The 15,479-nt window shown below is 36.9% G+C and overlaps 1 protein-coding gene across 1 annotated transcript in view; it reads left to right on the top strand.

Moving 5' to 3' along the window:
* VPS50 (VPS50 subunit of EARP/GARPII complex) overlaps positions 1–15,479 on the top strand; it is a 94,605-nt gene that overhangs the window by 35,321 nt on the left and 43,805 nt on the right. The window contains exons 13-17 of the mRNA XM_075746173.1: positions 1,740–1,875; positions 10,472–10,569; positions 11,313–11,407; positions 12,071–12,169; positions 15,365–15,455. Coding sequence (XP_075602288.1) covers positions 1,740–1,875; positions 10,472–10,569; positions 11,313–11,407; positions 12,071–12,169; positions 15,365–15,455 — 519 coding nt within the window. The remainder of the gene's footprint in view (positions 1–1,739; positions 1,876–10,471; positions 10,570–11,312; positions 11,408–12,070; positions 12,170–15,364; positions 15,456–15,479) is intronic.

Below are 15,479 nucleotides of genomic sequence, written 5' to 3'. Positions count from 1 at the left end.
GATTACTGACTGCATTATTGAGACACTTTAATGTATATTAACTCTCCCATTAAAGGGTGTTTTAGAAAACAAGTGGTATTCTCAATTGTTACTTCTTTTATGCACCAAGAACTTGACTTTTCTTGTTAGTCTGTCCAGAATGCCTAATTTATATCCTTGAGGCAGCTCTGATTTGATTGGGACCAGAACCAGAATAATAATTCATTTAAAAAAAACCAAGCAAATTGAAAAGACATAATGATTAATATGAGGCCTCCAGATACTTTCACTAACGAACAGTTCTTGTGAGTCCTTACTCATAAGCAGAGTGTAGGAGAATATGGCCTGGGTGGTATATGCTACTGCCAGGAGCATTATTTAAGCTTAGAAACCAAGAGAACATGATTAAATAGAAAGTAAAGACATGTAGCTTATAATTATTTTTTTTTACCTGAAAGCTGAAAAATAGGAGGGGTATAAGCGATGCATCTACCTGCGGGAAGCAATCTGTCCAATCCAATGTTTATTATCCAAAAAATGTAATATTCAAGCTTACCAAGGTTTTGTTGCAGTTCATTGCTTGGGAAGGACACTCAGTGTTTAGAAAACCATGGTTACATCAGTGTGCGAGGGTGCAATTCAGAGGGAATTGATTGCTTTGATTAAGGGTTTGCTCTCTATAGAATCCATGGTTGATTATTTTGGTGTTTATAGTGACACCATTGTTGCAGAAGCTTTTACAACAGAACTCTTCAAAAATACTGACTGTAATGCTAAAGCTTTTGTATCATCTTGGATATACATTTTTGGGTTAGCATGCAGTACCCACATGGCAAAAGCTTACCAGCCTTGCAGAAGTCAGCTGTGGACACTGAGGTAGCAATGGGAAAGTATGAACTTTCTACAACAAGTAGAAACTAATAGTGTTAGTTTGAAGTGCTAATTTCCAGACTTCTCTGAGAACCTTTAAATAATAATATAATAACATCACATTTCTGCAGCTGGACTTTGCCCTTGTTTATGAGCTGTGAGACTGGGCTTCTTCACAGCAAGTGAGAGTAACTTACCATTGCCACTCAGATAAGCAATATATTTTACAGTCTTTTATTTACCCAGCAAGACCCCTTCTCAAATTCATCCCTTTACCTGACAAACTCATCTTAGATATTTCTACTGTGCATCTATCTCTCTCATAAAATTGATACTCTTCACCTAATGAATATCTTAATTCACAGTTGGCTCTTTGGAGCAGGGTGGATTGGGGAGGTAGGACAGCTGCCATCTAAGTTTGTTTATTTTTAAACTACTTTATACAGCATTCAGTCCAATGGGGCACCAGCCAGGATGGCTTCTACGTACTACTGAAGTACAAGTATCTGTATCATTGAACTAGCACAGTGTCTGCATGTCACAGGGGTGGCTGCATCCCTCTTTGATGGTGAGATGTGCTGACCATTAGACTGTGTGGCTTTACCTCTATATCTACCTTGCTGCCCCATAAATATAAGAGATTGTAAATACATGGGCCAATTGGGGAAAAAAAAAAGTTTACTAACAAATAATCTTTGGACTCTTAGACAGCATTTGATTTGTTGACTAAAACCAGGCATTCATCAGCTCTCAGATACTTTTGAAAAGGAAGCTGATAGATGTCAAGCACCTCAGCTGTATAAATATGGAGGTTTTGTATGGTTTGTTTTGCCTCTGCAAAAAATGAACACAATTGTTAAGTTTCACAATATTATTTTGTTTTTCTGTAGCATATTACATCAGACAGCTACATTCCATGCCTTGCTGATCTCTGCAAAGCCCTCTGGGAAGTCATGCTCAGTTACTACCGAACGATGCAGTGGCATGAAAATCATGACCCAGATGAGGCAGCGGCTGTGTGTTCTGGTAAGGAACTGTACTGGAAACAAAACTTCTGATAGTTAGAAATAACTTTTCTTATGCTCAGGTTGTTAATTTGTGTGTCAGTACCTTTGTGGTCTTGACTCATTGCTTTCAGCATTATTGCTTTTAGTGGGCAGTAAGGACTTAAATACTTACTGGATTTTTTGTAGCCTTCAATATAAGGCTTGTTTTTTAATGAACATGTGTATGTACCATTATTACAGATATAAAACACTTTTATATTAAACAGTGCTTATTGTTGAGTTGGAAGTCAGCTGTGGTAGGTGACTACAAAATCTGAGGATTTTTCCTTTTAATAGAGGACCAATGTGAAATTTCAGATTTTTTGATTGATGCTGAAATTTTTCAGTGCATGTTAAGCTTGGTAGATTGGGATGCTGGATTGTGTACTAGGAAGGGTGACTGGAACAAGGGAATGAATCTGGTGTAAGTCTGTCGTCGTGATTTTCAGGAAATGCCATTTCTGGAGTGTTGTATGTCATCTATACTCATGGATCCATCATAAAATACAGGCACAATTTCCCTGATACCCTTATAGGAAAAGGCAAACATTTAATCTGAAAGTATTATTTTGGTTTTCTTTTATTGTTCTTCCAGTTTGTGTTTTTAGGACAGAAGCACAAAACCTTTATCTGTTGTCTTAAGTCCTCCTAAGTACCTTTTCCTGGATGTACTCTGAATTAACATAAAATGTCTGAAGACAGACTTTAATGCATGACTAACCCAAGATACCTGTGTTTGGTAGAGGGCAGAGTGTGAAACTTACAGTATTAAGGTTTATGCAAAACTCCTGTTTATTTGAATCAGATAGATTTGCTCTTTCCATACTGAAAAGGAGGCTTCTGACAGAGGACAAGGACTGTAGGCTTGCTGCTAAAGGTATTCCTCCTTGGCTGATTTGCATAAAACTTGTATCCTTTATGTTAGATGATAAGAAGAAAGGGAAAAAAATGGAAATACAAGTAAAGAACAAATCATGGAACACGGTGCTTCCTACAATGTATTTGAAATCCAACATTTCTTTCAAAAGTCAGATTTATTACAGATAAAGTAAGTCTTAAAAAGAATGAAGTTTATACTAATTAACATTGTCTTCCTACTTTAAATCTGAAAAATTAATGAAAATATTTTCTTTGGAGTGTTGTTCCCATATTGCGTGGAAAATTTTAAAAAGTGGATTTGTTGAAACTTAATTTCAGATGAAAGTTTTTATATCTGAATTAAAATTCAGAGTTGAAATATTTAATTTTGAGATGCACCATGTGAAGAAAGATTCTGAAGTTTTGAGTGAATTGCACATTCTCAGCAATATTTACTTTTAAATTTAAAATCACTTCAGATAATTACATTTCCTTCTCTTGTTTTCATTATGTTGTGATCTTTGCATGTATAAAATAAAGCAGGTATCAAAGAGTTTATTGCATGGAAACATTATCACAGTAGACTACTTGCTCAGCTCTAGATGTAATTTTAAAAATAGTTCCCCTTAGTGTGGTGATGTGTGATATCCTGAAGAAAGAAACTCATTTGCACTGCAAAACTTTTTAAAGGAATCATTAAGCCTAATAAAGTGGTAAATTCAGTCACATGAGTAATTTTAAATGTATTGCTTTTTAAATGCATGCCAGAGTGTTTTGGTGTGTTTACTACTAATCCACTAAATTTTCTATCACTCAGTTTTTAAGTTTCTGGAGACGTTGTAGCTTAGCTGTAATGTACAGCTAGAATATATTTGAGCTACTGAATCACTTTTTCAAATACTTCCGCAACGGTAAAGCACACATGAGGGAATTTCACAAGTATAATCTAATTTTAGAGGGACTATAAATATCTACCAAATGTCTGTTTTTTCTAAAAGTCAGTGCTCATGCTGTAGTAATTATTAAACCTGTACATGGAAGTCTCATTCCATATTTATTGACTTAATAGCTGCGATATGTGCTAAAGCCAAAGAGTAAAATTCCTGTGGAAAGGGTGGGTATGTCAGAAGGAATCATGGAGGCAGTTCAGGAGATTGTGCTAAAATTGTTCCCTCAATTAAAGCCCATAGACTGGAGCAATAGAAGGAGCAATCTTAACTGTTGTACGTCTATCTGGTATTTATCATTCTGAGAACTCAAAGCTGTCGCAGTATTTTTCTCTCATGCCAGTTAACGTTACCAATCTTACAAACTACCTTAAATGGGTCGAGGGACTCTTGATCTTAGGGCACAAACCCAGCTGTAGAAGTGAGAAGCTGGACTTAGAAAAGATGAATTACATAACTCTATTTTAATAGTGAAGTTTATCCAAAAGAAGTCCTGCATGGATTATGGAAAGGAGGTTGCACTTCATCTAGATCGTGTGTCACGTATTTGTGATTATTAATGCCTGTTACAGATGTTAAAGTGTACTTTGCATAACTTGTAAATAATTGTCCTTCTGCGTTTTTGAGGAAAGAGGTGTGTCTGCTTTATATCGTTAAATATGCTGCTTATTTGTGTTCTGAAAGTTAGTCTAGTATGAGACCTAAGAGCAAAATGGAATAGAAATCACAACAGGATTTATTTTTGTTTGGAACATTTGTAGGAGAGACTGTTTGAGGCTTTTTTATGTTTTTTCCCTAGAACTGAGTTCAGAATTTGCAGTTGTTCTGTCAGTGTGGACTGGTCTTTGGGGATTACTTTATTTAAGTTCAATTGAAAAAACCCTTTCTTGGAATAAACTAAATGGAAACAGATAATTATCTCTAGACATAAATGCAATCCTAACAATTCTTAAAGCATGAGACGTATTTTATTACCTTTCATGAAATAGGAAATACTAATGAGATTTAGTTTGCTGAAGTGTTATAATAGAGTAGCAGTAATTCATAGTGAAATGTGTGGTGTTGATAGTTCTATGAATCATCAATAATAACGCTTAAATAATTGCTCCTAATATACTGTTGGAAAGATAGAATTAAGTGTTCATATGTAGGACTTGTCTAATCATACTGAAGATAAAATTAGTGAACTAAAAGTATCGACTTCATAGCATGAAATGAGTTATCTGTCACGTTTAATGAACTGCTGCTTATTCTGTGATTTTGTTGTTCGTGTAGTAAACAGCAAATTGCTATGATACGGGTTTTCATCCCTGAAGATAAACTACTTACTGGAAAATTTTCTATTGCACTGTTGGTCATGATTAAAGCATTGTTTGTGCTTGTTGTATAGAATCAAAGGAAAAAATGAGTTTTAGAGGGACCTGTGCAGATCATTTTGTCTTCTCTGCTCAAAGCAAAGTGTACTTCAAAGTTGCATGGGTCTGTGCGAGGCCCTGTCTGGTTCAGCTGGATTTTCACATACCATAAAAATTATTGTGACATTGATGTAATTCACATATATTCCTGAGACATTAATTTAACAGAAGAACTGAAACTGAGCAGCAAAATGATCACTATAGCATTTAAATTCCTGATTTTGCAAGTATAATCCTGGTGGTAAAAGTTCATAACAACTGTAATAGCTGTAATAGATTCACTGAAAAGCAAGAAGAAAATGATGTAAGACGTACATTTAATTTCAGCCATTTTAATTTTCAAAACATTCAGTTTATAATAATGTGTAAATTCTGTGCAAGACCTGCTTGGTATTCAAAGAATGAAGCTAGAAGACAGTGATTTGATTGATTATTTTTCCTTTTCTTTTTAATTTTTTTTTCCTGTCTGCCTAGCAAGGATTAAACAAAAACCTTTTGTTATGACTGAAGGCTGCCTTTATGAACTTTAAAGAAATACAGAGAAACCTGAAAAATTACTGTATTTAAATGAGGCATCTAGAAGAATAACTTGTGGATGCTTCAGATTCATATTTTTATGTGAAATTATGAATATGTATTCTGCTACTTGTTCCAAAGTCTTCAAAGTAAAAAGTGTAAATGCTTGTGGACCTTTGTCCAATCTTTGATTTTCAAGGAAATTATCCTGAATTCATATTCCTTGAAAATCATCCTAAATTCATGTATTTGCATGTGTGAAATTAGCTGCAGTACAGGTTGTTAAAAGGCTGGAAACAAGACCTCTTAGCATGGCTGGCCATAAACCAGGAGCACCAGGAGATTGCCAGAGAGAATATTGCATGGATTTTTATTGAACAATAGCATCCATATGACTCTGTCCAACTGTTCCTTCATAAATGGCGGTTGTGAGCACAAGGGCTATGGTCTTAGTCTTGAAAATATGTCAGAGATACTGACTTCTTGTCGTGGTTTAACCCTGGCCAGCAACCAAGCACCACACAGCTGCTCACTCACTCCCCTCCCATTTGGATGTGGGAGAGAATCAGAAGAGTTAAAGTGAGAAGACTCGTGGGTTGAGTTAAAGACAGTTTAATAGGTAAAGCAAAAGCCGCACACACAAGGAAAGCAAAGCAGAACAAGGAATTCATTCCCCACTTCCTGTGGGCAAGCAGGTGTTCAGCCATCTCCAGGAAAGCAGGGTTCCATCATGCGTAATGGTTCCTTGGGAAGACAAATGCCATCACTCCGAATGTGTCCCCCCCTTCCTTCTGCCCCCAGCTTTTTATGCTGAGCATGACGTCATATGGTATGGGAATTCCCTGTGGTCAGTTGGGGTCAGCTGTCCCAGCTGTGTCCCCTCCCAACTCCCTGTGCACCCCCAGCCCACTCACTGGTGGGGTGGTGTGAGAAGCAGCAAAGGCCTTGGCTCTCTGTAAGCACTGCTCAGCAGCAACTAAAACGTCTCTGTGTTATCAACACTGTTTCCAGCACCAATCCAAAACACAGCCCCATACCAGCTACTATGAAGAAAATTAACTCTATCCCAGCCCAAACCAGCACACTCATTCAGGCTTGGCTACACTCTGCAGAAGTGCAGAAGAGAGGAGGTTGCAGAAACTTTTAAAGAGTGTGCTGTGACTAAGATAGCTGGTTTTGTTTACTCATATAGTCAGAGAAAGGATGAATCTGCTTAGTGTTTGTCTAGTTGGGTTACTTTTTCTGTTTATGTTTTGTTTGGTCTTCCATGATAAATCACTTTTAAAAATGCATTTGTCAGAATTATTGCTTTCAGGAGAACAGGGTATATTTAGGTACAGTTACTAAATTATAATTTACATATACAGTGGCTAATATTTGTAGTATGATTTTTCTTTTAATACTGTTTCATACTGCAACAGTAGATACAGTGTGAAATTATGTTTGAGTCTTGTTTTCACATCAAGCAGCCTTTTATCTTCTTGTTTTGAGTAACTGAGGTAAATTCTCCATCCTCCTGCAGAAGCAGTCTCAGTGACTTTAAACAGAAAGCAAGCTTTGGAAGAAATTAATATAAGCCCAAATTCCAGAATATATTTTATTATATTCATTATATTTTTATTATATTTAGTTATTCAATTGAAAGTACCAGAGCTTTTACATTCTGGCTACATATAGTATTGTACCGGTTCTGTAGTTTTGAGGTCTAGCCTTGTGGGCACACTAATTTTAAATTAACTGGCTTGAAGATTCTTCTTTGTAGTGTTCATACATTCGCCATCATAATCCCTGTCTCACAGATGAAGCTCCCTCAGTGTTTGATAAGGATTTTAATTTAATAACATGTCCAGACACACCGAATAGCTCCACTTGAAAGAAATTAAGCAAGGCCAGCATCCTTCTCAGTAACCGTATTCCCCACATTTGCTTAATTTCAATGGAGCTACAGATGTGGAAGGTTTCATATTTTTGTTGTTCCTGTTATGCTTATATATTATATAAGAATTCATATAATAGGTAATACATATATGTTTTGAATAAATTTTAATTTTTTATTTACATGGGAAATGCAAGTAGTTCTTGTTCTGAGAAACATAGTCTGAGGAAGTTCAAAGCAGAAAACTTGGTCGATGGGGAGAAGGAAGGTGTATATCATGCTCTTCTGCTTACAGAGATTCTGGCCTAGGACTGGGCGTATGAGACGCTCACTGGTAAGTGCTAGTTAGGATTAGTGATTGTTACAGGAGGAAACTCTGCTCACTTGACAGGGAACACCAGATGATCTGAAGAAAATATGGTCAGAACACGGTCAGACTCTGCTGTGCTGTTTTGTATGTTGGTTTAATTGAATCGTCCGTATCTGATACCAGTCATAACCATCTTGTTCGGGGATGACTCTTTCCTTCCTCCTCTTAAATGTGCAGCAATCTAGACAATGCTGCAGAGGTCTGTTCTGCACACATCTGAAAAGGTTTATTAAAGTCTTGTATCTGGCCTCCCATTCCTTACTGGGCTCAGTAGCAAGGTGTTCACAGTATTTACGCAGTATTCATCTAGACTGCATGGTCTGGATTCAGGGCAAGGATTGACATGGAAAAGAGCACTTTTGTTGTTGACAAAAAATTTCTTAATGCTGGCAAATGGAGGGCAGATGTAGATTCTTTATGGTTCTGGACTCTTCTTCAGTAGACAGCAAAATCAGACATGAAAAATTACTACTCTCTCTGAGGAAAGTGAAATTAACCCAGGAGGCTTTCTGGAAAAGAAACTATGAAGCCTAGTAATGAAGAACTGCAAAGGTCAGTCAGGATTAGCTCTCACTGTGGTCCTGGTAGCATGTTACCATATAAGGAACACTATAGTGACAGGGACTCAGTTTACAGGTGGTGTTTTTGTCCTTCCTAGTTTTGAATGACCGTGTAAAATGCTGTCCCTGTGCTCATGAGATCAGCTCACGAATGAAAAGCTGCTGGACCTGCACCTGGGCCATCTGGCAGCTTTGCACAGTTTAACAGCTGAGCGTGCTTCACAGCCTTCGTGCTGTCTCCCCGGGTGGAAGCTGTGTGTAATCCCACTGAGGTGCTTAGGTCCATGGCCTGGGATCGCTTCTAAACTCCTTGCTGAGGCTAGATATAATTTCCCCCCCGCTCTTCCCCCCCCCCCCTTCCCCCCCCCCCCAAATAATGTTCCGCAAGTTAGGGCTGGCTAAGATGCTACTGCCAGTTGTTGAGGAGCTGTTAAATGTTCTACTCTTTACCCTCCTGTTTGCATGATAGCAGTGATGTATCTACCTGGTCTCGAAGTCCAACAGGTTAAAAAAGAGACTATCTTTCAAGAATGTAATCTAAGTCAAGGACGTTACACATGCCCTAGTCTGTTAGACATGTCCTGTTGCTCTCTAGGTAGGCCCAAATTATAGATAGGGACCATCTTTCCACAATACCGTAAGAAACTTTCCTCCCCCCACCCAGTTCCCTCTCTGGGTCCCTGTAGGATCTGGGCTTTGTGCTGGCTGTTCTTGTGAAGCCTATACAGCAGGGATGAGACTGCCTCATGTGTATGTGAAAGGATAGCTTGGGGCTGGGTGGAGGTTTTTAAGAGGAAATGCTGGAATAAATGAGAGAAATGGCTTTGAGTTGGGAGCCTGTGTGTGGAGGTAGAGAGATGAGACCAGCTGGGCCAGGAACAAGGGGGTGAATAGTCTTCTCAAGTACTGAAAAGTAGATGGAGGTTGCAGAAAAGATGGAAAGACAGGTCTGAGCTGCATGGCAATGCTGGGGTACTACAGGCAATCTTAATTCTTCTGTGTTTGCAGCCTCTTGAATGATGGGGTAGAAGGAGGGCTGCACACTTCATAATGTTCCGGTGTAATATTTTATGTGAATTTTTATCTTTCATGTCAAATCACTAAATGGTTTGGGCTTTAAAGGACATGCATAGTTTCCCTCCTTGTCAGGAACAGCAGAGTTTTCTTATCATAAGGAAAGTTTGTATGTGTAGTCTGGCTCAGACAGAGCTTTCCTGTGGTCAGTCACAGACTGTGAAGCAAACTGCATGACACTGTGTCATCACAGACTGCAAGCGTAACTACAACTATATGCTCACAAACTCCATATAAAATATTACCTTCTCTTTTTTAAAATGGAAATAAAATATATTTCCTCCATGGGGAGAGAAACGACCACATACAGGAGAAGTTTGCCATGCATTACAGTGCTTTTTTGGAAAGTGATCCAGTGCTGTGGGAATGAAGGTTTTAGAATTAAATAATTTACAAGGATGCAGACACCTGATTATATGATTGATATTATTTCATGCATAAGCATCGATTAGTATGAGAGGGAAAAAAAAGAAAAGAGCATGCTATGTTGTTTGCATAGTTCATGGACAAAGTTTCAGTATTTTTCCTCAGAGTTGCGGACAGAAAAGTCTGCAGAAAGTTAAAAATCTTGCTCTGAAATTTTTAAGTTCATTATTCTTGTCTCCAAAGGTAGAACATCTTAGAGAATCTTGTAGAGGATAAGCAGTGCTCACTTCAGCATTCGACTTTATCTTTTGTGTTTGAAATATCAGTATCTGTTACTCTCATCTTTTTTTGATTTTATTGAATTGGAGTATCATGCTTACATAAAAGAATCAGAAGATGTCCTGGTCTGCATTAGCATGTAATATTTATATGTACTTTATTCATTTCCTTTCAAAAGTTTAGAGCAATGGAGCTCTCCTGTAGTCTGCATAATAGATAATATGATAACGGCTAAGGCAGAAGTTTCATTATGGGTAGAAAACTAGAATACATTTCAAGGCTTTTGGAAATATCTACAATACCTTTCACCTTCAGTTTCAGATGGCAGCAATGTGATTGGAACTGAAGAGAACAGTTTTGACCGCAGCTATGTAAAAAAGAAATTGGAACATGGGCTTTCACGAATATGGCAGGTATGTTTTTTGACTTTTTTTCATAAATATTTATCTGTTGTGTCCTGCTCCCTCCCCTCCCCCTCCTCCCCTATTAATTACAGTTATATTTATACTAATCTTCTTTTAAAGAAATCTCTCCAGGGATTTTTTTTAAGAGATTTGTTTTGAGCTAAGTATGTCAAAACCATGGAAATAAAATTTCTGTGACTTAGTTACTGTTTGGTCACAATGCTTACAAACTTAGTCAAGATACCAAAACATAGTAACATGACTTTCAGCCTGATGCCACTTTTCCCAACCTGTGTGCTGCCCCACAATCTATTTTCTTCTCATGTGCTTTTCTGTGTTAGCTTTGTATTTCTGGTATAACCATAGCTATGGAGAACCTGAAGTCTTGTGAACTTGCCTGGTTTCACAGTACTTCTGGTCTGACTGCTGGATCAGTTTGATGTGCAATGAGACCCCAAATGTATGATGAAAAAGCTCTAAACCTTTTACACGGCTGAATTGTCTGTTTTTGCAGTGACAATAAAGCATAGGATTGACCTCGTGTTATAGAGTATTAAAGAAACTGATTATAAAATTATTTCAAAAAGTCAATGAGAAATCATTCATGTTACAGAAAATGGAGTTCTACTCTAAATCTCAAAAGAAGTTATAAGTGCAAACAAACCAAAAAGTCCTAATGAACCAGGCATCTAAGCCTTCACCTTTTTGTCTCTAATGTAGTAAGTTTTCAAAAACTTGTTTATGTTTTGTAGGATGTTCAACTGAAAGTGAAAACATATCTTCTGGGAACAGATCTGTCTAACTTCAAATATGATGACTTCATATTTGTACTTGATGTTATCAGCAGGTATACTGATGTGGTCATAAGAACAATACATGTGCACAAACTCAAACTCTGATAAGACAGCACAGTTAATTAAGGCTAATATTTACATTCTGATGCCAACTTTGCTCACATCTACTGATAGTTTGAAGAGCACTTCTTTATGTGGGAGTTTATGAGGATGTACTTGGAAGAGGTACAATAAATTGCTTTGCTGCTCAAGTAGCACTTAAGTGTGGTATGATTTCAATATTGTCCACCTTTAAGATTTCAGATGTGCAAATCTGACAATTTTGATGTTTCTAAAAGCTTTTAAAGGGGCTGTTGATCAAGAACAGTAAAATACTGTGGTACTGCTAACCTGTACAGTATTATATCCTCCTGTTTTGGTATTAAAATGACAGATTTGGACTGAGCTGTACAGCTTGTCCTGAGTAATGGGATCTCAAAAAGACTTTTTTTTTTTTTTTTATGGCTCTTTGTGTATGGGATATTATGATAGGATTTGGAGGGAAATGACATACAGATTTTTGTGGAGCGAGTGAAGTGTTTGCAACTTCACATTGGTACTCTGCTTTTATGGAGATACATGTACACTCATGGTAATGATTTAGGCTTGTAATTCAGGTTGAAACAGCAGCATTAATAAATCAATAAATATTTCTAAACTTTGTTTTATTCTTATAGGTTGATGCAAGTTGGAGAAGAATTTTGTGGCAGTAAGTCTGAAGTTTTGCAAGAATCTATCAGAAAACAAAGTGTTAACTATTTCAAAACATACCACAGGTGAGACTACTATATGTGCAGTGGATGAATCTAATGCCATTTATTTTTGTTAGGTTTAACTTTAAATCTTTTTCAAAGGAATTCCACTGCATAATGTTCCTGCATTGAGATTGACAGATAGTGGAATGTGTTTCATGATGAGAACAGGGCTCTTAACCCTGGAGAGGGGGAGAGGGTGGAGAAGCCTTTGCTTCCGCTATGGTTGTGGAAAACTAGTTCTGCAGCAGGCAAGCCAGATAAAGATTAAAAACTTTTTGTGCAGAATTTCAGTAGATCTTCAGGATCTTTAGGTCTCCTGGGATCCTGAGCATGAAGGCCTCTGAGGTCTGTACTTCCCAGCAAAATTGTTACTTCTTTTGGTGTGCCATTACATGAAAAGAGCTGATGTGTGTGTCTGTGAAATGGGTTTCAATATGCAATTTTGTCTTATAACAAATGAGATGTTTAGAACTGAGTCCATTCTTCTGAGTCATGTTTTCATAGTTTTTTTCATTGGCAGTATCTAATTATGTTTCAGCCAGCTCTACAGCCAGTCATATGGGCTGTCATGTGCAGGCAGTCTCTGACCTCAGATATGATGTATGGCTGTGACAGCTTCAGGACTTGTCTGTTTTAATTGTCTTGATTTCCCAAATGTTTTGGTTTGGATGATTGACAACTCTTTCATTCTAGTTACCTAACATTTATCTTCTTTCTGTGTGTGAAAAGCTAGGAAGGTATGAGAAGAAATACAGCGTTTCTTGCTCTAAGAAACTCTTACTTTACCAGTCTTGATCTGTTGTCCTCTGTTGGATGGGAGCTGTCATACAACTAATACATCCAAACCTATTTGGTCTGAGGCTTTCTGCCTAAAATCCATAAAGTATGAAAATTTATGACAGGAGAACGTAAGACAGTGTCTAAATTCAGAAGCTGAGAACATGGTTTGGAATTTCTTCTAGCGTTGCTAGTTTGTAGCTAGGATTTCTTTCTGAACATTTGATGAAGACCTCAGTTCAAGTTGTCTGAAAAGCTTCAGCCTTAATCAGATGCACATTATGTCTTGTCAGGAGATGAGTTGATTAAGATGCCATGCCACCTATCTTTATTTCTTGAAAGCATTTCTGAACCCTGAACTGAATTTTGTGAACTGATTTGGAAACTGACCTTGCAGCTCTAGGATCAGAAGAGCTGTTTTGGTCTCCCTAACTGTCTTTTAGTACTTTGATTTATCACATAATACCTTAGTAAGTTAAGTAAATATCGTTTTGACCATTATGGTTTTGCTTATGTTTAAAGGACCTATTTAACAGCTTAGGGAATCTGAGACTAATTTTCTGAATTATCTTTTGAGTAAAATAAAGGTTAAAGAACATTGATGGAATATGTATAGAAATAGTCACTTTTTAAAATAACTTGTGTTTTTTATTAAGGTAATGTTTCTTATAATTCTTGTGAAAATGAAAGGAAATACTTATCAATACGACTCAAATTTTGTGAACCTTTTAATACTTTTTACATGTTTTATGCTGTGTGGGTATTGTCAAGATTATTTGGTTGATGTTTTTATCCTCGGAAGGAAAAATACAAAATACCTCTCTCCCAGCTGTATCCCTTAGGTTGATTTGTATAAAAGCTTTAAGCATCTTGCCTTTTCAGATCAAGCTAATGTGGCTTTCACTCCTCTTGTGTATTTAATTGGAGGAGACAAAAAAAAAGCCAGTGCTTTTAAGGATTCATTAATATATAAAAGCTACATTGAGCTGAATTGCTCAGAGTCCAGGAGTAATCAGTTCTTTGTGTAATTTGACAAATGTGGCCTCCTGGCCAACATAGAGAAAGCATTCAAAGGAACTGGTCAAGTCATTCAGAAAGTGTAGAAGAGCAATGCAATATTAGAGCATATGTGAAGACTTTTTTTGGTAAAAGTGGATTATCTTGAAGAATTAGAATGGGCTTTTGGCAGAGCACATCAGTAAGGCGATTTTTGGAATGCAATTTACTTTTTGTTCTGATATATTTGTAAAAAGGTGTGTTTGATCACTAAAGCTTTTCAGAGAACGAATGCATCAGACCTTCCATGTGTGCCACTTTCTAGACTTCTATGCTGATGAAAATGAAGAGCATTTGTTCGAGTACTTTGTCAGCGCCTTGATTTCAGCTTTGAAATGATACAAAACTAGTGCTGTGTGGCTTTTAAATGCTTGCTTTTCTATGGCTCTTTCTCCTTAGTCTTCCTTTCAAAGAATTTTCATCTGTAACACTGATTTTCACAGCATCTTTATCTGTTGTTTCTGTTGGCTTTACTGCAAGAAGATGTGCAAGCTATGGGTACTCAGTGCCTCAAAAATAGCACTTGAAGTCTATTTGCATTTAGCTGCTGAATTTAAATAGACACAGCAAACTGTAGTCATAATTCAACACATTGCTCATTTTGCTGAGGCAAGAAAACTTTAATTGTAGTGGTGATTATAGTTTATTGAAATAGTGGTATTTCTAGAGTATTTTAATGCCTAATTAGAAACCCAGTGCATAATTTACCAACTGCTACTTGTTAAGCAAAACAGTATACCATATATTAAGAAGAAAAGATACAGCAATGTGACCTCAGTAAGCACTCATGGCTATCTTTTCCTGTATGAGTTCCTGCTTATGTGGCAAGAAGATTTTCTTTATTAAAGATACTTCTGCTTATGTCTGAACAGAGGCTTTTTTAATTGCTGTTTAACTTTTTCTCCTCTGAAAAGTTGAGATGTCTGTAGAACATTAGTTCTTTCACTTCCCTTTGCTACCTGTTGGCTTCAGTGTGTTTGAAAGAAGCATCTGTCTTGTGTGGGCTCACAGAAGCTGTTGTATTGCTAGTAGAGTGTTTGTATATGTTATATTGCTTTCTACATTTGACATAGAGGAAAAAAGATCCAATATTGCTGCAATATCATAGATGTTCCTCTATGCTTACTAATGGTTTTGACAAAAAAAAAATTGTTTCCAAATTTTGGAGAGTGACATTCTTTGAGAATTTCTCCAGAGGTGCTGTAAAACATACCCTGTGTTAGTAGCCACAGCTTTTAGGTGTTCTGTCAGTTGAAAGAATGAGTTAAATATCTGTTTTCAAGTGTGACTATTAAGGCCTTTTTCACTACATAAGTTAAGTAATCATCTACTTCCTGATTTACTCTTGCTGCCAATTAACAGTATTAATTTGTTGTATTTTAGAACCCGTCTTGAAGAATTAAGAATGTTTTTGGAGAATGAGACCTGGGAACTTTGTCCTGTTAAATCAAGCTTTAGTATTCTGCAGCTTCATGTATGTTCTATGAATAACACATAG

This window comes from Balearica regulorum, chromosome 2 (genome assembly GCF_011004875.1).
Source record: "Balearica regulorum gibbericeps isolate bBalReg1 chromosome 2, bBalReg1.pri, whole genome shotgun sequence".
In the NCBI taxonomy this organism is placed as follows: Eukaryota; Metazoa; Chordata; class Aves; order Gruiformes; family Gruidae; genus Balearica; species Balearica regulorum.
Note: the sequence above shows the minus strand (reverse complement) of the source record. Positions and strands in the feature narration are given on the sequence as shown.